We start from the raw sequence: 23,761 nt of genomic DNA on the forward strand, positions 1-23,761 counted from the left end.
TTTTTCGGTCTCCTGAAAATGGTTCTGGGGTGCAGACCTTAGGTTCAGGCCTGTCCCTAGCTTGGACAAAATTTTGGTTGCGCAAAGTATCATTTTCTAGGCGAAGTTCGTTCATCGTGGCTGTAAGGTTATCAACTCTTTGTGAAAGTCCAACAAGGTGGTTTGCAAGCTCTGCTGGTTCCATTACAACAATTTTCTTTATTAAGGGGTTCTGTTATTATGTAAGGATTGTTTTTATTTACTGCCGTGGAATGTTATTTATTGTGTATGGACCGCAGCTGCAGAGGCTTGTCAGGTCTAACCACCAGGTCACTCTCAATTTAGTTTAGAAAGTTTGGGGTTAAATCATCATATCCTCTAACCGATACCAACTCAAACTAGCTTATTACCTCATAAGCTGAAAAGGAAGGAATAATGAGTATACTCTTTTATGTGGACTATTAAGCGGATATTGAGATATTGATATTAGTGCATATACATCCTCAATAGATAGAAACTATATTGTTACTTCACAATAGAGTGGATCATAGATATAGGTATAGTCCATTTATATCATGAGACATATGTAATGTGAGACCACAGAAATCACCAATGTAACTAGTATCAATGTTGATAGGAAATCAGATTATATACCAAGATACTTGAGGTTCTGCTGAGAGCAGTAGTCCATGGGTTAAGCAACTAGTGATAATACTGACAGTTGAACAGATTGATTATCAAAGATACTTGCGGTTCTGCTGAGAGCAGTAGTCCATGGGGATTAAGATCCTGTCTGTATAGAGATTGTCAGCAGTGAAGATGTAATTAAAAGGATCAGTGGATGTCAGGTAGAAGTCCTCTGAGGTCTGTGCTGTCCAAGCGATGCTGACTGTAGATCAGGACTGGTCTCTGGAGGCGACTGAGGTGGAGCGTGTAGGCAGGGTGTTCCAAGGTGACGGCAGGTATCCGACAAAATAACAGAACACCCTGCCGTCATCTCTGGGGGTTTAAATAGCCGCGAATTCGCGGGGAAAATTGGAAGAGACGCTGGTCGCACTTCCGCGTTCCAGCGTGGAACGCACATGTCCGCGCACCGGAAGTGAGGCGGGTAACCTGCAAAACCAAGCGCAGCTGTCTGAATAGGACAGATCTGGGTCTGTATGAGAGAAGTAGCATCAAAGATGTTACAAGCCTTTCCCTACACATGGTGTGTGGCCAGGCTCCTCCACTCAAAGGGCCTGTAACGGAACGTCCCACACTCCGATTGAGTGCTTCCGTCATATACCACTTCCTATCAGTCTGGATATAGATATCAGATATTCCAGCTGCCCTCAACACACAACGAGACGAGACTTGTTTGTGTGCTAAACATGGAGTGTTTAATAGAACCAAGAATACAGCCTTATATACAGTTTAAAGAGGTAACCAGAACATAAATTAACATGAGCTAATTAACTAATCATTTACCCAGACGAGGTGACTCCGAGATATGACCTTTCAAGGTAGACATCCCGTCTCCTCTCACCTGCTATACAATACACATTATCATAAGTGTAAACACAGGACATCTTCACACAATAGCAGGGTCAATTAGCACAGAGAACAGAGATGGCTGGAGGCGAGGACATTAGCATCTATGAATGAATCACTCTTAAAACCAACCCTTTGAGTTCAGAATCAACAACCAGCAAATAGTTCTCACAGATATCCTGGACCATATTGTGGATAATAATTACATAATAATCCCCTCTTAGGTAGTCCAAGATATCATTTCTCAGTCATCCTATGCCCCTAGTGGACATAGGATTATTTTAGACATAAGAGGATCCGAGTCTGTCACAGAGCCATTTGGCCTTTTTCTGTCATCACTCTTCTATGTTTCTTAGGCTCAACATACACGTTAGAATCTGACCATAAATCTTTACAGACTCCACTTGAGAGTAACCAAAGATTTACCAAAACTAGGTCAAATAAAGACTTACCTAAACTATACAATTAATTTGTAACCAATAAAGCAGGCCTTTGCACTACAAACTTGTTCAATCCAAAGCAGATTATGCAATCAGATTACAACTTTTGTGGTGAGTTTAAGGCAGCAGAATTGACCGGGAAAGAACTCAGTGGATGTATGTAAAGGGGGACAAAGAGGGACAGAGATAAGCGGAGTTCTGTAGTATTGTGTAGTCTCAGAGGAGAACACAAGCAGGGCTGGTAAGACTACTTGGTATTACATTGCAGCAGGTTCAGCATTGCCGGCCAATGGGAAATATTATATGGTCTCACACAGTGCTGGTACAGGTTTGTCCAGTGCCCAGGGGATTGATGCAGAGCTGCTCCCCCTCCCCTGCTGCTAATGCATACCATGGAATGGGTGCACCACCCTGCGCCCATTCTCTGCCCCCTTGCTCCAGTTGCCTTTGGTTTAAATGGAGTTTTCACTGCACATGCATGGTCATTTTCTTGCTTTATAGCAGCTAGAAGGAAGTTGCACATGAACGGTATGTTTTTGGGTGAATGGGGTTGAGAGTGAGCATGTTGGCGCACAGTGTGATTGCAGTAGCTGTCAAAGAAAACATGAAACCACGGCCCACTGGCATGTGTGCTTTGAGAAGGTGCCCTCCCTACCACTGCACCCTCCTGCCTACCCTTGTCCTGGCCCAGGATTTCTGTCAGGATTACAATTTTTTTTCCATGTATTTAAAGGAATAAAAACTGGGAAAATGCACATGTATTATTGCATGAATGTACTGAATATACAGTATATATATATATTTTTAATTTCCCAGAAATACACTTTAAATACACAGAAGTAATATATTTGCACCACAGGATTCAGTTCATGTTCGCCTGTTTCCATAACATTTGCATTACGTTTGCTTGTAATTGTGGTGTTTCGATTCGCAACGCATTTTCCATTGTTGGCACAATCCATTATCAAAGGAAAAGTTTTCCCACACTGGGCTGTGTATGACCCTACCAGCAGTGCCGGCCCAAGACATTGTGCTGCCTGGTACCAAGAATGAAATGCTTCCCCCCCCCCCAAAAAAAAATTACGCCCACCAAAATGCCCCCACATCCATTATTTTATATCATCATAACTAAAGTGGACCTATCATGGCTCTATACATGTATATAGGAGTATAAAAAGGACCTGTTATGGCTCTATTCAATTGCAATTAACCCCACAGTGGAGAGCGGAATGGGAGGAGCGGTCAGGCGGCAATTAGTCCCACAGTGGAGTGGAGAGTGGAGCTGGCGGAATGGGATGGTGTGCAGGCAGGAAATTTGCTGCCCCCCTGAAAGTGCTGCCTGGTACAATGGTACCATCGGGTCCCATGGTAGGGCCGGCCCTGCCTACCAGTCAGAAGAAAGCATTAAGAAGGTTGGGGACATGCAGGTGGGTATAAACCAGCCGTCACTAAATGGCGGCCCGCGGTCCGAGTCCGGCCCGAGTGACACTTCTCCCCGGACCGCCAGTACATTTACAAAGTGCAGCGCTGGTTTGCTGGGATCGCGGGTTTCCCCAGCAACCAGTGACGCTGCCAGTGTGTGCCCGCCCCCCCGCTCCTCACCGCAGGTCCTTGAAGTTTACGGCGGCGAGAATGGGCGTGACGTCACGTTCCTTCCCCTGCAGCTCGCTGTCCAATGCTTGATTACATTGCGAGTAGGGGCCACGCCTGTCTCACGCGTCACTTGCGTGCCCCGCCCCCTGCTACTCCTGGTTCCCGGGTCCACTCCTGGCTCTCCTAGAGGCGTGACGTCCCGTGCGCGCCCCGCCCCCTGCTACTCGTTCCCGGCTATTTGACTTGCAGTATCCGCCCCTGCATTCACGGTATGTGGCATATTGTTAATCACTATGGCTAATAATTTATTGTCAACAATACTGCTAAAGGTCACGCTGATGGGCACTTTTTTTTATGTTAAGGGGCACTCTGATGGGTATATTTTTAATGTGTACGCTGATGGGCACTTTTTTATGTTATGGTTCACCCTAAAATCCACTTTCTGTCACTAGATCCAGCATACTGCTGACATCTGCAGTATGCTGGATTTTTTTTTTTTTTTTGTACTTATCGTTTTATCCGTATGTCTGCTCCGGCTCCGACCGACGTATCCTTCCGGGTATAGGCGTTCCTAAGTAAAGCGCAGTTGATTGACGGGCTTGGATAGCGCGTCACACCTTCCGGAAATAGCCGACGTGACTCTCGCCAATTTACGGCGCCTGCACAGTCAGCTCTACACGGCAGGCGCCGCAAGCAGCCGAGAGTCACGTCGGCTATTTCCGGAAGGTGTGACGTGCTATCCAAGCCCGTCAATCAACTGCGCTTTACTTAGGAACGCCCATTCCCCGCTCGAGCCGGAGCAGACATACGGATAAAACGATAAGTACAAAAAAAAGAAAAAAAAATCCAGCATACTGCAGATGTCAGCAGTATGCTGGATCTAGTGACAGAAAGTGGATTTTAGGGTGAACCACCGCTTTAAGCGGCACTCTGATGGGTATATTTTTAATGTGCACACTGATGGACACATTTTGTTGTGCCCATCAGAGTGCGTCTTAACATAAAATATGCCCATCAGCGTACACATTAAAAATATACCCATCAGCGTGCCCCTTAAAGCGGAGGTTCACCCAAAAATCCACTTTTTCACATTAGCTCCAGCATACTGCTAACATCTGCAGTATGCTGTTTTTTTTTTTTTTTTTTTTTATTATTGTTATATGAGCCCTTGTTTACCAGCTCTGAGCGGGGAATCCTGCGGGGAATGGGCGTTTTCTAAGCGAAGAGGAGTTGATTGACGGCTGCTAAGGCACGTCACGCATTCCGAAAATACACAAAGTCACACTCGGGCGTTTACGGCGCCTGCCGTGTAGAGCTGACTGCGCAGGCGCCGTAAACACCCGAGTGTAACTTCGGGTATTTTCGGAAGGCATGACGCGCTTTAGCAGCCCGTCAATCAACTCCTCTTTGCTTAGGAACGCCTATACCCGGAAGTAATCCCCCGCTCGGAGCCGGATAACAAGGGCTCGTATAACGATAAGTAAAAAAAAAAAAAAGAAACAGCATACTGCAGATGTTAGCAGTATGCTGGAGGCATATAGCTAATGTCAGAATGTTTAAAGCGGGGTTCACCCAAAAATAAATTTTTAACATTGCATTCAGCCGAGTTGTCCTAATGACAATCGGCAGCTTTTTTTTTCCCCCCGTACATGCTGTATTTTCACCGCCGCTTCCGGGTATGTCTTCTGCAGGACTGGGCGTTCCTAATTGATTGACAGGCTTCCGACCGTCGCATACAGCGCGTCACGAGTTGCCGAAAGAAGCCGAACGTCGGTGCGGCTCTATATGCACCGACGTTCGGCTTCTTTCGGCAACTCGTGACGCGCTGTATGCGACGGTCGGAAGCCTGTCAATGAATTAGGAACGCCCAGTCCCGCAGAAGACATACCCGGAAGCGACGGTGAAAATACGGTATGTACGGGGATAAAAAAACAGCCGATTGTCATTAGGACAACTCGGCTGAATGTAATGTTAAGTTTTTTTTTTTGGGTGAACCTCCGCTTTAACATAAGTTTTGTTGTGCCCATCAGAGTGCCCCTTAACATAACATGTGCCCATCAGCGTGACCCTTATTTTATGTTAAGGGGCACAATGATGAGCACATTTTATGTTAATGGGCACTGTGATGGGAACACCTGATGTAAAGGGGCAATGTGATGGGGACACCTGATGTAAAGGGGCACTGTGATGGGGACACCTGATGTAAAGGGGCACTGTGATGGAGACATTTGTTGTAAAGGAGCGCTGTGATGGGGACACCTTATGTAAAGGGGCACTGTGATGAGGACACCTGATGTAAAGGGGCATTGTGATGAGGACACCTGATGTAAAGGGGCATTGTGATGGGGACACCTAATGTAAAGGGGGGCTGTGATGGGGACACCTGATGTAAATTAGTGCTGTGATGAGGACCCCTGATTTAAAGGAGCACTGTGATGGGGACACCTGATGTAAAGGGGCACTGTGATGGGGACACCTGATGTAAAGGGGCACTGTGATGGGGACACCTGATGTAAAGGGGCACTGTGATGGGGACACCTGATGTAAAGGGACACTGTGATGGGGACACCTGATGTAAAGGGGCACTGTGATGGGGACACCTGATGTAAAGGGGCACTGTGATGGGGACACCTGATGTAAAGGGGCACTGTGATGGGGACACCTGATGTAAAGGGGCACTGTGATGGGGACACCTGATGTAAAGGGGCACTGTGATGGGGACACCTGATGTAAAGGGGCACTGTGATGGAGACATTTGTTGTAAAGGAGCGCTGTGATGGGGACACCTTATGTAAAGGGGCACTGTGATGAGGACACCTGATGTAAAGGGGCATTGTGATGAGGACACCTGATGTAAAGGGGCATTGTGATGGGGACACCTGATGTAAAGGGGCACTGTGATGGGGACACCTGATGTAAAGGGGCACTGTGATGGGGACACCTGATGTAAAGGGGGGCTGTGATGGGGACACCTGATGTAAAGGGGGGCTGTGATGGGGACACCTGATGTAAATTAGTGCTGTGATGAGGACCCCTGATGTAAAGGGGCACTGTGATGGGGACAACTGATGTAAAGGGGGGCAGTGTGATGGGGACACCTGATGTAAAGGGGGGCAGTGATGGGGACACCTGATGTAAAGGGGGGCAGTGATGGGGACACCTGATGTAAAGGGGGGCAGTGATGGGGACACCTGATGTAAAGGGGGGCAGTGATGGGGACACCTGATGTAAAGGGGGGCAGTGATGGGGACACCTGATGTAAAGGGGGGCTGTGATGGGTACACCTGATGTAAAGTGCACTCTGATGGGCACACCTGATGTGGCAATGTAATGAGGGACACTTATGGTGACATCTAATGTAAGAGGGCACTCTGATGAGGACACGCTATGTAAGGGGGCACTGATGGGGGAACCTTATAGAATGGGTCAAATGATATAAGGGGGCACACTGATGGGAGTAACCAGCTGTAAGGGGACCTTCCATTGCAGAAACCTGATGTAAGTGGGTACTGACAAGAATACCTGATGTAAGGGAGTACTCTGACGTTGGCAACTGATTTTTGGGGGTAGTCTGATGGGGCACCCAATGTAATGAATTACTCCGATAGGGGCAATTGATGTAAGGGGGAACACTAATACCCCTTTTACATTTACAGAGTATTACCAAAGTGTGTGGAGGAAACCGTAGAAAAGGCACCAGAGAGCATGGCTTGTGCCAAGAAAAGGAAGGTAGATGCTGAAAACAGAGTCTTCAAAGATGAATGGACAGGCCAATATATGTTCATTCTTCCCATTGGAAGTTTAAAACCAATTTGTCTCATTTGTTGCGAAACCGTGGCATTAATAAAAAGTAGCAATGTGAAGCGTCACTACGAAACAAAACACAGTTCGTTTGCGCAAACATATCCACAGCATTCCGAGGTGAGGGCACGTAAAATAACGGAACTGAAAGCTCAGTATGACAGATCCACCAAAGTCCTCTCACATTCATTTACCGCCCAGCAGCGTGCAAATGAATGTTCACTTAAAGTAGCGTGGATTTTGGGACAACACAAAAGGCCATTTACCGATGGTACATTTGTAAAGGAGTGTTTGAATGCTGTTGCTGAAACTTTACTCGAGGGTAAACAAAAAGATGAGCTGTGTGGAAAAATCAACCAGATCCCACTGTCGGCGTCAACAGCAACAAAAAAGACGGAAATATTAACCGAGGATGTATTGGGACAACTTGAGGTAGCTATTCAGAGTGCAGCATGCATTTCTTTAGCCATTGATGAATCCACAGATATAACTGATAATGCCCAGCTTTTGGTGTATGTAAGATTTTTTCACAGAGAAACAAAAGAAATCTGTGAGGACCTGTTGGGTGTAACACCACTTGAGACACACACAAGAGGACAAGACATATATGAGGCCATTAAGGAGATTTTGAGAAAGAGGAAGATTGATCTGAAAAAAGTGGTCTCAGTTACCACAGATGGTGCCCCTGCCATGGTAGGAAAGGAGAGAGGAGCCGTGGCACGACTGAAAGAGGACAACCCTGACCTTATTTCTTATCACTGCATCATTCACCAGACTGTCCTGTGTGCCATTCTATCAGACCGGTTTGCAGAAATCATGAACACAATGATGAAACTCATCAACTTCCTCAGGGTATCCTCATCCCATCAACATCGTTTACTAAGAGAGTTTCTTAAAGAAGTTGAGGCAAATGCAAATGACCTTTTACTTCACAACAATGTAAGATGGCTGAGTAAAGGCAATGTATTGGAACGCTTTTGGTCCATTCGAACAGAAGTAGCGGCTTTCTTAGTGCAACTCAAAAGTCAGAAAGCAAGACCGTTTTCACTGTTTTTACAGGATGAGAGCACACTGGATAATATCGCTTTCCTAGTGGACATAACCTCACACCTTAACGAACTAAATTTAAAGCTCCAGGGCAAGAACAACTCCATCTGTGATTTGATGACCGCTGTCCGCTCCTTCCAGAGAAAACTGGATTTGTTCAAAGAAGATCTGCAAGGAGAGTGCTTGCATTTCTCAAAGGTGAAAGGACAGATTGAAGGAAAGAGAGATGTTTCTCCTTTTGTTGAGTTCATCAATAAACTAATTGGAAACTTTAGTAAAAGGTTTGATAGCTTCAGTCTTGGACAGCAGATCCTCCTGTTTATCCACAATCCATTCATCATTAAAGACGTCAGAGTTTTTTCAAAGGAGGTGACACAGACCTTCAAGTGGGCACACGAGGGATCTCTACAGATGGAAATGATCGACCTGCAAACAAATGTTGCACTAAGAGAGCACTTTGGAGGAACTGATCCTGCTAACTTCTGGCTACAGACTGTTCCTGAGACTGATTTCCCTTGTCTAACGAAGGTAGCACTACACACCTTGACCATGTTTGGATCTACGTACAGCTGTGAGTCAGCGTTCTCCACTATGAACATTATTAAAACAAAGTATCGTTCCAGGCTCACCAATGAGCACCTTCATATGTGCATGAGAATGGCAGTAACTCAATTTAAGCCAAGATTCAAACTACTGGCAGGACAAGCAAAAGCCCATTTTTCTCACTAGACAGGGGAGGTTTTTGCATGAAAAAAAAAATGATAATTTGTGCATTTTTTCAAATTGACACCTTTAGTTGTTTAAGTTAGAAGGTGCTTATTTCTTTTACTTGAAAAATGGAGGTGCTTTTTATGTTTTATTAAAGAGTTATTGATTTATTTCCATATTGTTTTTGTTAAAAATAGTTGTTTGTTTTCTATACAAAGACAAGAGCAAATGTAAAGCTATCCTAGTTTCAACTGTCCACATGTTTAATGTTGTAACTGAAACTTGACAATAAAGTTTGTTGAAATGCTAAGGAAATTGTACTTTTCTCATATTTTGATGGACATACAGTGACTACAATCTTTTTGAGTCATAGCACAGACTTGAGGAATCGGACCTCGGCTCAAAGAAAATTTTGGCGACCGGACCTCCTTGAATTTTAATTCAGTACCCCTGGTATAAACCATCCTTTTCCAGCTCTTGCTCATGAGTCTTACCTGTAGTAATTTCTATCTGCACAATGCTGACATAGGTCGAGGAGTTCATGAGCAGTGGGTATGGTAATAATGATGCGTTTGTTAAGTACATCTCAACAAGACTGCTTCCATAGCCTTCGATAAGGATGTCCGTGTAGTACGTGTACTGAAACGCACTCCAGCTAACTGTGAAAAAAAAATTATTTATTATTTATTTTTATTCAGTAATGTTTTTTCTGCACATGTATTTTCCTTTGACATGCGTCCTTTAGCATTAAATTGATCCTGACCAATAAAATTATCTTCAAAATCTAACAAACAGTGGTGAGGAGTACCTTTTAACTTTACACGTTTGCACGAATAAATATCTCACCCCGACCCTCAAACAATGTAGCAACAGTATTATTTGAAAAGCGGTCCTGACGGTCCCCTCAACTCATGGGGCCCCCCGGGCAATAGGTGATTATGGGGCCCCTGGGCAATAGATTATGGGCCCACACAGTATATACACACACATACAGTATACATACACAGTATACACACACAGACACACAATATACACATACAGTATACATACACACAGAATACACACACTGAAAAGGTACTGGAGAGGCGGGGCAGCTATAATCTTGGGATTTTTTTTAAAACACAGATTTTTACATACTGTCCCTGGTTACACTGAGGCTGGCAACCCTGATGGGGCTAGGGTGACCACATTTCCAAACTACCATTCAGGGACACCCTCCTTTCCCAAAAATCAGCACAGTGATTGGACACAAGAAGAGGGATTTATGATTTCTCCAATCACAAGCAGGGGGAGGGATTGTGCTCATCCAGGCTTTCCCGGCCAGGACAAGTACTGTCAGTGAGTAAAGTGGTGATGTGGCGGCCTTTTTGGGGGCATCAGATTGGCCCGGGGGGTGGCTGTGTCAGTTTCATTCCGGGACACTGTATTGTCCTGGAATGAATGTGCCCGGGATAGACCTGCAAAATGCGGGACTGTCCCGGGCCATCCGGGACACGTGGTCACCCTAGATGGGGCCCCCTAGTGGCATGGGGCTCTTGGGCAGTGCACAGGTGCCCGAATGGTCAGTCCGCCCCTGCTGAGATATTGTGATCAGTCTGCTGTAGGCATGAGGAAGCATTTCATCAGTCTCCTCTGTACAGTACCAGAGATTAGACTGAAATATTGTTACTTTGTAGAGACTGAATTGTATGTGACATTTGTGACATTTGTGCCAAGCACAGCACAGTCACCAGGATTTGTGATGGGCCATACCTATGCAATATGTGTTGGCCTGGTGGCTTGTAGTCTCCACAAGGGGTACTTGTAACAGAGTGACAACACAGAATCATACCGCCCAACTTTTTGAGATGGGAATGAGGGACACCTATCAGCAAAAGTATGCAGGCATAGGACTCACCCCTTTTCACGCCCCCTTAAAGGAGAATTGTACAAAAAAAGAAGATTGGTTAAATCCACAAGTGCTTTTTTTTACCAGTACTCTTCCTTTATATTGGCTTTTGGAGTTTACAAATGCAGCAATTTAGAAATCAGATGAAAGGTTTAGTGCTGGAAAACACTGTTTGATAGATAAAAGGTGCATTTTTTATACACATCTATATTGTTTAGGTCAAAATGAGGGACAAATGAGGAGGAATGAGGAACAGAGGGACATTGCTCCAAATCAGGGACAGTTGGGAGCTATACAGAAGCACTATTGCGAGACATCCCATTTTAGGAACTGCCCCAGCAAGGACGATCATGGCATCAAGTGTTTTTAATGAAAGCTGCAGATTTAAAAAGGATATAATGATATTTACATGTTGAAGGTTATACAATCTACTTTGACAACTTTGATAGGAGCCTGTGCTCAGTAGATATACTAGTGGTTCTAAAGTATTAAGGGTTTTTTTTTTTTTTTTACCTTAATACATTCTCTGTATTAAGGTAAAAAATCTTCTGTGCCATAGGATCCCCTCCAACCATTGGCTCCTGCTATTAAATCCTGTGATTAGGGAGCAGGGGGCAGGGATGAGCCCCACTGTCTGTGTCCATGGACAAAAGTAGAGCGGCTTTAGTTTGTGCCCGCAGGAGTATTCCCCTAAGAAGGGGTTTCCAGTGAGGGCACTTGCCAAATAGGCTCCATTGCATACAGAAGGTAAGTATAACATGTTTTATTATTTGAAAAAACAAACAAAAAAAGGTTTAGAATCACTTTAAAGTTTGCAACCCCATACTAGTTATAGCTGAGCTCGTAAATTCTTACCTGCTAGATGCCTTCTGACTCTCGGATCATGTAATTCATTTTCCTGGTATGAAAAGAGATGCATACAAATACAGATTTAAAACTCACTACATTAGCCCAGATGTACTGAAAAATTAAAATGTATCTGTATCTATAGTAAATATTCTATATGGTTTTATAACTATCATTGTGTGTTAATAATATAATAACATATAATATAATATTCTTTCCATTAGACCCAATGCAGATATGAATCACCTTACTTGAATAACTGATAAGTGACCCTTCCAAGCGTAGAAAACGTGTTGTGCACATAATTCAGTACTGACATGGGCCTACAAAGTGAATGCTTTGCATGCTATGCTGTGCAATAGAAACACAAATGCCTTGTCGTCATGTGTTGAGGTATGCAGTATTACCGCAGGCCAATTTCTTTTGAATGGTTCCCAACCTAAATTTTCACTAACTAACCGTGTTATAAAAAATCATGGTGGATGCTATTAAAGTGGAGGTTCACCCTAATAACATGTATATCTGACCAACTCCCTTATAGTTGTAACAAGTACTGTCCGCAATTCGGTTTTTTTTTATGCTTTACGTACCTTGTAATCCATTTTTTCATTCTACTTCTCCCCATGGGAGTAGACGTTTCTATGCCTAGGGGGATTGTCATCTGGGAGGTCGCCCAGATGATTGACGTATGTTTGCCCCGGCAGATAAGGCCCCGCCCCCCGTATTGAGTAGGCGCGCACGAGTTACAGGGCTTCCGAAAAAAGGCTTTTTTTGGAAGCCCCGTAACTCGTGCTCGCCTACGCAATATGGGGGGCGGGGCCTTATCTGCCCGGGCGAACAGACGTCAATATTCTGGGCGACCTCCCAGATGACAATCCCACTAGGCATAGAAACGCCTACTCCCGCGGGAAGAAGTAGATTGAAAAAATGGATTACAAGGTACGTAAAGCATAAAAAAAAAACGAATTGCGGACAGTACTTGTTACGACTATAAGGGAGTTGGTCAGATATACATGCTATTAGGGTGAACCTCCGCTTTAATGACCATGTGTTATGGTCCTGTGATCATATGATGTGTCACATAACCGAGGGGGTGGATTTTCCTGTTTACTCCATGGCAGCTGCTCAGTATGAGGATACAAGTGTTCTTATGACAAAAATATGATTCCGCAAAGTTTCTGGCCTGGCATCCAAGCTACATTGCTTGGATAGCAAGATACATGCCAACATGGGTAGTAAGGGCTCGGTCACACAGAAGGCCAAGGCAGTAAAAGCAGGCAGTCGGGCCATGATTTTTCTGCCCCCCGACCGCCCACCCAAATACAGAAATACAAGCACTCAGGGTTGTACCCAAGCCACCAAAGCAAAGCATTACAAAAAAAACCAGCATGATGCATTTGGCAGTTGGTACCGCCACCTAATGTAACCCATTAAAGTTTATGGGACCTCGTTGCAACTTCCTGGTGTGCAGTGAGTTGGCATTTTGAGGGCTTAAATAAAAAGTCTGGGCTATAAAAAACGAAGTTAAAATCTGCTCTTTCTAATACCTATACTAACAACCCTTTAGAAGGAAGATGCTTATACTTACCTATTCTCAGGGCACTCTGGTCCAGTCACATGATTAGCTCCCAGCGGCCAGCAGCTTCAGGGGACAGGAAGGACATCTGACAAGGGATGGCCCATAATAAGCCTATGGGTGATGTTACCACCCAAGCATTTCAACTGTTGTCTGGCTCTCTCTCCACTCCCAGATCACATGACCGGACTAGAGCAATCTGAGAATAGATAAGTATATACATCTTCTCTTTACAGGGTAGTTAGTATAGGAGTTAGAAGGTGGGTGGAAGCTGTTTTAGGGTTAATTAGTTCTAGCATGGGTATTCTACTTTAAGCAGACAGTGAGGGGGGAACAATTCACTTCCTCACTACAAGTACATGACAAATGGTTCTGAAAAGCAATCCACAGAGGATTTATTTTCAGAGAAGCAGCAAGCACTGCCACATATGTGAACAAACCCTAAGGCGTACACACGACCGGATCTGTCCGTTGGCATTTATCCGCGGATCAGTTCCAGCAGACAAATCCGGTCGTGTGTACGGCCTAGCGGATATTTTTCGGCGGACATTTGTCCAGCCGACTGTTTTTCAAGCGGATAAAAATTTCTTAGCATGCTAAGAAATCTATCCGCTGGAAACCTGTCCGTCGGACTTATCCGGTCGTCTGTACAGACTCACCGGATAAGTCCGACCGATCCCCATCCCTCGCATGCGTCAAAGTGATTTGACGCATGCGTGGAAGTATTTACCTTCCAGGGTCGCGCACGTCGCCGCGTCATCGTCGCGGCGACGGCGCGGCCACATCACTGCGTATGTTTTCCGCGGGGATTTTGATCTGATGGTGTGTACAGCCCATCAGATCAAAATCCGGAGCAGAAATGTCCGCTGGAAACGGTCCGGCGGACCGTTTTCATCGGATATCCGCTCGTGTGTACAGGGCCTAACTCAAATAAGATCCTAATTGTGAAGAGCAGGGCTGTGATTGGGCAGTCTCCACGTATTTAGAGACAGGATCCTGGACAGGACCATCTACAAAGTGGGCATGATGAGAGGATATTTAGAAGCATGGTCTGGTGGGACTCACACATAAAGTGGCGTTATTTGGTTGTGCAAAACTGGGTTGACGAAATGCAGACCGTGGGCAAGGTTAACAATGTGAGACCATATGGTTGGTAAATATGCAAAGACTTTATAATGCTAATATTGCAAGATGGCAAAATCATCATGCATTTTAAGTTTCATAATATTCCATGTCCTTTAAAATAATAATCAGAAATTTCTTGTGTGAATAGATCTTAGTGACACATTTGTGATACATATAGCACATTGTTTTTAATGCAGGGCTTCCAGCACAAAGAACAAGTAGAAAACCTCTCAACCATTTTGAGACGAAGACCCAAGACCAAGACCCAGTAAGTTCTTCCAAAATCGTCCATGCCCCAACAGTGGGAAAAAGAAAGTTTATATTCACACAATAAAAGAATGGAATGCAAAATATGTAATGAAATAATGGAAGGTTCTGGATGGTGTTGGGTGTCACTGCGTGGGAATGAGGTTACGGAGGGGGCTGCAGTTTGGGCCTTGTGGTTGAGAACCACTGCCCTATACTAAAGCTCTCTCCCAACACTTAACCCCCAGCTACTTGACCTAATCCTGGTATGTATTTAATATAGTTATTATCATTTCTACTATGTCTCTCTTACCTGGCCATTGGTTACAGAAGAATGCATGTAGCAGGATAAAGACATCACCAAATACAGGCATATCACATCAACAGTGGCTCCCATCCTAAAGTACAGGTAAAAGTTATAATTGTAAAACCTCAAATTAACCAACCAAGTAAAAGTAAAAATGACTTCTTAACATATTTATAAATAATATTGGGTCTGGGATTAAAAGTACCATTTCAGGCTTTGCAGATGACACCAAGCTATGCAGTGGAATAACGTCCTTACAGGATGTCTCCAATTTACAAGCCGATCTCAGTGCTCTGTTTAATTGGGCAACTGTGTGGCAAATGAGGTTTAATGTTGATTAATGTAAAGTTATGCACTTGGGGGCTAATATTATGCATGCATCATACATACTAGTGGTAGTACAACTGGGGAATCAACAGTGGAGAAGGATCTGGGTGTTCTGGTAGATCATAAGCTCATGATAGCATGCAATGCCAAACTGTTGTTTCCAAAGCGAGCAAAATTCCAGAGGTATGGACTCCAGAGAGAAAGATATCATGTTGCCAAGCAATGCACAAATCATTAGTAGGACCTCATCTAGAATATGCAGTTCAGTTTTGGGCACCAATTCTCAAAAAGGGATATCGGGGAACTGGAGAAAGTGCAGAGAAGGGCAACCAAACTGATAAGAGGCGTGGAGGAGCTCAGCTATGAGGAAAGATTAAAGGAACTGAATTTATTCTTTCTTGAGAAGAGGAGAATAAGGGGGGATATGATCAACATGTATAAATACATAAGGGGTCCATATAGTAAACTTGGTGTTGAGTTATTCACTTTAAGTTCATCACAGAGGACAAGGAGGCACTCTTTAGGTCTAGAGGAAAAGAGATTTAGGGGCAGATCCTCAAAGAAATTACGCCGGCGTATCTCTTGATACGCCGCGTAATTTCAAATTTTGCGTGTCGTATCTTTGTTTTGGTATCCACAAAACAAGATACGACGGCATCTGGGTTAGATCCGACAGGCGTACGCCTTAGTACGCCATCGGATCTTAGATGCAATTTTCCGGCGTCCGCTAGGTGGCGTTTCCGTCGTATTCCGCGTCAAGTATGCAAATTAGCTATTTCCGACAATCCACGAACGTACGAGCAGCCGTCGCATTTTTTTACGTTGTTTCCGTTCGGCTTTTTCCGGCGTACAGTTAAAGCTGCTATATGGTGGCGTACTCAATGTTAAGTATGGCCGTCGTTCCCGCGTATAATTTTGAAAATGTTACGTAGTTTGCGTAAGTCGTCGTGAATGGGGCTGGACGCCATTTACGTTCACGTCGAAACCAATGACGTCCTTGCGACGTCATTTGGAGCAATGCACCCTGGGAGTTTTTACGGACGGCGTATGCGCAGTTCGCTCGGCGCGGTGATGCGCTTCAATTAAATGAAACACGCCCCCTACCCGCCGAATTTGAATTCCGCGCCCTTACGCCGCGAGAGATACGCTATGCCGCCATAACTTATGGCGTGGATTCGTCGAGGATTCAAACCAACTCAAAGTAAGTTAAAGCGACGTAGCGTATCTTACATACGCTGCGCCCAGCGCAGATGTATGTGGATCTGCCCCAGAGTCTATTTCACCCCAGCGTGTTTGCACAAGATATATCCATCGGTTTCGGCATCCTGCTGGAGGTGTTCTTCACTCTCAGATGACTTCATCCACATATTTTGGCACTGCTCTCAGATCCACAATTTCTGGAGTGATGAATTTGTATTTATTTTGTCTCTTACTACTATTCAGATCCCACTGACAGTGGAAGTGTGTATACTAGGACTAGTTGATTCTTTAGGTCCTCGTAGGGCAGCCAGAAATCTTTTGGGGCTATTATTATGCACACAAGGACATTGTACTGAGGTGGAAGTCCTCCTCCGCTCCATCCATTTATGTCTTGAAGCATTTAGTCAATTCAGCCTTGCCGCTATATAAAGCTACTTACCTATCTCAGGGTTGTTCTCAGAAGTTCCACAAATGCAGATTCTACTGATGATTAGCCACAATACAAATGTGTGGTTACTCTGCTTATTTGTGTGGTATTTCCTGTATTTGTTATATTAGCCAGATACCTTACTAGGTGCCTAAGCCCCAGGAGAATGCGTGCCTTAATATTCCCGTATGATCTTAAACCCTGACTGATGTAAAATAATCCCTGTGAGATGCCAGTCCACGTGCTCCGAACGTACTTTCTTTTTTTGCTGTTGTTTTAGTCAAGTGTTATTGTTTTTCTATTGCATTAGGTATGAACCAGGGTATGCCCAATAGGCAGGGCCACTGTAAGAAATCATGGGACCCCACCCACGGCTCCGCCCCCGGTCCCACTCTGTGACGGGGATCTGGAGGACTGATGGCAGGACCTGGAACATGTAACATGTTCGAAAAGGTCAACCTTTAATAACCATTATTATTCAAAAATATTTACACTATTATAAAACAGCAGAGATGTCTTATTTTAAGACTTTTTTGACAACAACTAGTAAGCAGGGATGAATAAATTGGTAATAATATCCGTGCTAAATGGACAGAAACCGGCTGCGGCTGATGTAGCGAAATGTGTAGATTAGGGGTGTTGGCACTGTCTATTACTTGTAAACATGGAACAACTAACTGTGATATTACTAAAAGTTAAGAACATCTGGGTGGGTGATTAAAGGTACACCCCCCTCCCTGAGCAGGGATGAGCTCAGGTGTGTTCGGACCGTAGTCTAAACCCACCTTAGCTATACCACCAAGAGGCGCTACACGTCCGTGCCCGTTCAGTTTGTGTCCACATACACCACAGACTTGTGTCCATTTACATCAGGCTACCTCTGATCTGTCACATTTAGGTCTGGAAAAATAGAAAAGAATGTAGGTGGATCTAAATGCACACAAGTCAATTCATATCTGGACTGGTCTGCATTAAAAATTCACAGGCAGACCTAATTGCAAAGCTTGGGTGAAAGGTTCTCAAAGGGAAGTGATTTGGGGGAGGTAAATTTTGTTATGGCTGTGCTGTGTTATAGTCTGTAACACACATTACAGCCAGAAGTTAAAAAAGTCAGCACCCAACAGTCATGTTACACTGACAGAGCCATAGAGCACCTGCTGTGCTGTGATCATCATAATGATGATGACCATGAGCACACAATGGGGAGTCTGGGGACTACACATTTTAAAATCCATCCACAAGAAAAGGCATACAGTGAGCGTCCGGAACTTTAATTTGTGCAGCAGGTACACTGGTACAGAGCAAGATGCGGTGCGGCATGTTTGCCTGCGGCCGAAAATGGAGAAAAAGACCCTCTTCTGCTATCACCTTCTGAGTCCCTCTATTAACCTGATGGGACCCAGGAAATTACTATATACCTTGGTAATCAAGTGTGTGCAGGTTAATAAAGTTATTTAGCTAGTTCGTTTTTTTTAGCTATAAATAAACTACAAAGCTGCTCGGGCCCCCCTACTGACCGAACTCGGTACAACAGGGCTGGTTGTACTGCCCTATCAGCGGCCCTGCTGATAGGCTCTGTTTTGTATTGTACCTTCAAATTAGAATAAAAATAATAATAAAAAATACATTAAAAATGTTCAGTGGTTAGTTCATTTGCCTAGCAGTAAAAGGGTCGCTGGTTCGAATTCCAACCACGGCACTACCTGCATGGAATTTGCATGTTCTCCCTGTGTCTGTGGGAGTTTCCTCCCACACTCCAAAGATATGCTGATAGGTTAATTGTATTCTGTCTAAATTCGCTCCAGTATATATTATTTTAAGTTAGATTGTAGATTTTACAATTTTAGATTGTAAGCTCCTTGCGGCCAGGGACGGATATGAATGTATAATATAATGTATATGTAAAGCGCTGCATAAATTCATGGCGCTATATTATTACCTGAGATAAATAGATACTAACATTTATAGGTAAAGTTTATCCAGGTAATGTCTAATTGCCATCAGGAATTAATTTCTTCCCCTGTTGGAGCAAATTGCTTCATGCTTTGCTGTTTTTTTGCCTTCCTCTGGATCAACTGTGGGCATAGAATTGTGTATATAGGCTTGTATGATTTTTTTGGGTGGGGGATTCCACCCCCTTTTTATTGGTTGAGCTAAATGGACTTGTGTCGTTTTTCAACCAGACTAACTTTGTAACTATGGGCCTGATCCACAAAGGAGATACGACGGAGTATCTCAGATACTCCGTCGTATCTCTCAGAGTATCTATGCGACTGATTCATAGAATCAGTTACGCATAGATAGCCAGAAGATCCGACAGGTGTAATGGACTTACACTGTCGGATCTTAGGATGCAATACCGCGGCCGCCGCTGGGGGGAGTTTGCGTCGTAAACCAGCGTCGGGTATGCAAATTAGGAGTTACGGCGATCCACGAAGATTTTTCCCGTCGCTACGTTTTAGCAAGTGTTAGATTTCCATCGCAAAGATAGTGCACCTTTAACATGGTGGAAAATTACTCCACCATGTTAAAGTATGCCCGTCTTTCCCGCGTCGCTTTTGAATTTTTTATTTTTCCCGGCGTAAGTGCTTTGTTAACGTCGCGATTCTCAAAACGTTGTAAATTCGCGCAAAGCACGTCGGGAAATTTGCGACGGGAGCATGCGCAGTACGTCCGGCGCGGGAGCGCGCCTAATTTAAATGGTACCTGCCCCATTTGAATTGGACCGCCTTGCGCCGGACGTGTTTACGATACACCGCTGCAAATTTCCAGGTAAGTGCTTTGTGGATCGGGTACTTAGACTGAAAACTTGCGGCGGTGTAACGTAAACGGTTTACGTTACGCTGCGGGTATGTGAATCTGGCCCCATGTAACCAAACACACTCACATGTTTCTGACAATGAGGCTGATTGTGCAACAATAAAGGCTGACTTTTAAAAGGGGTGGTCCAGAAACTCCATATTCTGTAAGCCCAACTATTTTAGTCAGTGTTTATCTTTCGTCTAACAAGGCTGGTTATCCACCTTTTCTTCACTAAACTTGTTAGCAGATGCAGTTTTATAGTCTGCCAATAGGTGGCTCTGTTCTAAATATAGTGTGGTAGAGGGGATTATGTAATTAGGTGTTAGGCCCCTTAATAGGAAACCTACCTGTAGTGATGTAGTGGGTGGAGTTAGATCCCATATAAATGTCAGGAGGGAAGGGGCCCTATAGCTATCGTGTTGGCAAGTATGCAAATGCTATTGCGAAATGCCCTTAACTGGGCCAGGTAGTTCAACATCCAGAAGGACCAGCTGTAGGCACCCTGAATCCTTTACGGGCTTATGAGGATTGTGGGCGGGATGCAAAGAGCCTTTGACGTGAGGACTAGTACATCTGGGAAAGTGTGCAACATCTGGGCGTGTACCCGGCTGGGGACAGCTATAGAATGGGACAGAGAGAGAGACTAATATACAAAAAAAAAGCACCTTGTGAACTTCAGTGACATAAGCTGTGGACTTAATATACAGGAAGATTTCTTATAAGATTTGTGCTCATGTTCTGTGCCCAAATGTGTGCTACAGGACATCAGCTCCTGTATATGGCATTCCACACATTCAATGTGATGTTAGATGTCACGGTCGTCTTTGAGAAGTTCCAGTAAAGTGTGGAAAATGCATTAATGGTGTGGACATTCCTTTATTCTTTAATATTAAGGCCTAACGACAGGAATGTCATGAATGGACCATTAGCCAGGAGTTGGGCACAATATGGTGAAGGCTTTCATCTACCAGCAGTGGGTCGTTGTCCTATGCAAATAGAAGCGGGGTGGGAAACTGGACAATCTAGTGCCAACAACCAGCCAATCACAAGCCCCTCTATTGATGTCCCCCCAGAACTCAACTCCCCCCGCACCCTGTAATTGCTTCAAACACAGCTGATCACAGATGGAGGTAAAGGGACAATCACAGCTGCCATTTACCATGTGATCAGCTGTGTCCAATCACAGCTGATCCCGCGTAAACAAATGCCGGTTATCGACGTTTCCTTTCCTCAGCGCTGTCACTGAGTGAGGAAAGGAAAGACGATAACCGGCAATCCTGTGACAGTACACATTTACACTGATAATCAAGGCACTGATCATCAGTGCCCTAATGATCAGTGCTGCCCCATCAGTGCCCATCAGTTCAGCTCATTAGTGTCTATCAGTGAAGCATATCAGTGACCATCAGTGTCTCCTCATCAGTGACCATCAGTGCCGATTATCAGTGTCCATCAGTGAAGAAGAAAGATTACTTATTTGCAAACAAAAACAAATAAAAAGGTTTTGGTTTTTTTGTTTGGTTAGAAATCAATAAACAACCCAGTGGTGATTAAATACCACCAAAATAAAGCTCTATCTGTCTCCAAAGAATTATAAAAATGCATTTGGGTACAGTGCTGCATGACTGCGCAATTGTCATTAAAAGTGCGACAGCATTGAAAGCTGAAAATGAGCCTGGTTAGGAAGGGGTTGAAAGTGCAAGTAGTTAAACTACTAATCCCCCTACCTTACATGTAATGAAGATGAAGAATGGAAGACATGTGCTAAACCCATTAGATAGTTTGTTGGTAACTAGGGATCACCCCAAGATGGAACGTTTTATCGCACCAGTGGGAAAGTAGAGCCCTTTCTGGCAAAATGTGAAGGAAATACCAGGCAAGGAGTTTCCCAGGATTTATCCTGGAGCCAGGATAGCTGGTGAACCAGAGTAGTAATAGACTGACATGAAGTTGTCCCTCATATGGTCAGCGGATCCAAATCAGGCCAGCCAAAGAACACACGATGATATGTGGTATTGATGTTGTTATGCAGAAAGAACTATTGTGAGTAGTTGCAAATCAGCAGATCCTTCATCAATCCTCCCCATTTCCACGGATTGGGACTAGTGTTCAAAATGTGATAACACACGAGCATAGCCAATTTGTACACATATGTTGGGGCAATTTAACTACCAGTATGTCTTTGGCGTGTGAGAGGAGACCAATGCAAGGACAGATTGTATCCTAGCTGACATTCAAACTAGGGATCCCAGTGCTACAAAGCATAAGTACTAACTATTAAGCCACAATTCTGCCCCATCACATCTAGGAAGCATTATGTTACCTTTTTGTTCTTGGGTTGAGATAAAAATCAAAGGGCCGGATTCATATACATTGGCGTATCTGTCCGGCCTGCGTAATGTATCTCCGATACGTTACGCCGCTTTAACTTTGGGCGCAAGTTCTTTATTCAGAAAGAACTTGCACCCTTAGTTATGGCGGCGTAACGTATGTGTTGCGGCGTAAGGCCGCGTAATTGAAATGGGGATGTAGGGGGCGTGTTTTATTTAAATTTTGTTTGACCCCACGTTTTTGACGTATTATTTGAACGGCGCATGCGCCGTCCGTAAAATTTCCCAGCGTGCATTGCTCCAAATGACGTTGCATGGACGTCATTGTTTTCGACGTGAACGTAAATTACGTCCAGCCGTATTCGTGAACGACTTACGACTTAAAAAATTCAAAATTTGACCCGGGAACGACGGCCATACTTAACATAGGATACGCCGCTCTTACCCCTCATATAGCAGGGGTAACTTTACGCCGGAAAAAGTCGAATGCAACGGCGTAAAAAAAAAAGCGCCGGGCGGTCGTTTGTTTCTGAATCGGCGTAACTCCTCATTTGCATATTCGTTGCGTAAAGATACGGAAGCACCACCTAGCGGCCGGCCTGGAATTGCAGCCTAAGATCCGATGGTGTAAGACACTTACACCTGTCGGATCTTAGGGATATCTATGCGTAACTGATTCTCTGAATCAGGCGCATAGATACAACGGCCGGACTTAGAGATACGACGACATATCAGGAGATACGCCGTCGTATCTTCTTTCTGAATCCGGCCCAAAGACTTTGGATCCCAATATCACTTATGCTGCGTACACACGATCATTTTTCGGGTTGTAAAAAACAAAGTTTTTCAGGCTCTAGAAAAAACTATGTTTTTTTCAACTTGATCATTAAAACGGCCTTGCCTACACACGATCGTGAAAGAAAAATGCTCTAGCAAAGCGTGGTGACTTACAACACATACGACGGCACTATAAATGGGAAGTTCCATGCGGATGACGCTACCCTTTGGGCTGCTTTAGCTGATTCCGTGTTAGTAAAAGACGATTCGCGCCTTTCTGTCTGTTACAGCGTGATGAATGTGCTTACTCCATTACGAACGGTAGTTTTACCAGAACGAGCGCTCCTGTCTCATAACTTGCTTCTGAGCACGTCGTTAAACCCCACACACGACCATTTTTTACAACTCGAAAAACGACAACGTTAAAACGTCGTTAAAAAATAGAGCATGTTCGATTTTTTTTTTGCCCGTTTTTTAGAACCCGAAAAATGCTCTAAAGCCCACACATGAATCGTTTTTAATGACATTAAAAAAAAACAACTTAATTTTTTACAACCCGAAAAATTATCGTGAAAAATGATGCTTAAGACATCTAGCATTTTATAAAGAAAAGTTCCACAATGATGGCCTATTTTTCTCAATACAGGTTTCCTTTAAATATGTATACCCCCCTATAAGCATCTGCATCATCATAAAAAAGCCAAGATGGACCCCTTTCTAGCTCTTACCTTCTAGTAAGGTCCGTGTTCCATGTATGAGGATTTGGATGTCTTAGTGTGGATTGACACGATTATCTCAATACATCTCTACAG

At 44.2% G+C, this 23,761-nt stretch overlaps 1 protein-coding gene across 1 annotated transcript in view; it reads right to left on the reverse strand.

Annotated features, from left to right (window-relative positions):
• LOC120936249 (adhesion G-protein coupled receptor F3-like) overlaps positions 1–23,761 on the reverse strand; it is an 81,123-nt gene extending 57,362 nt beyond the window's left edge. The window contains exons 1-4 of the mRNA XM_040348468.1: positions 23,678–23,761; positions 15,093–15,177; positions 11,842–11,884; positions 9,593–9,757 (exon numbers count right to left, since the gene is read on the reverse strand). Coding sequence (XP_040204402.1) covers positions 9,593–9,757; positions 11,842–11,884; positions 15,093–15,176 — 292 coding nt within the window. The 5' untranslated portion in view covers position 15,177; positions 23,678–23,761. The remainder of the gene's footprint in view (positions 1–9,592; positions 9,758–11,841; positions 11,885–15,092; positions 15,178–23,677) is intronic.

Source organism: Rana temporaria, chromosome 4 (assembly GCF_905171775.1).
Source record: "Rana temporaria chromosome 4, aRanTem1.1, whole genome shotgun sequence".
In the NCBI taxonomy this organism is placed as follows: domain Eukaryota; kingdom Metazoa; phylum Chordata; class Amphibia; order Anura; family Ranidae; genus Rana; species Rana temporaria.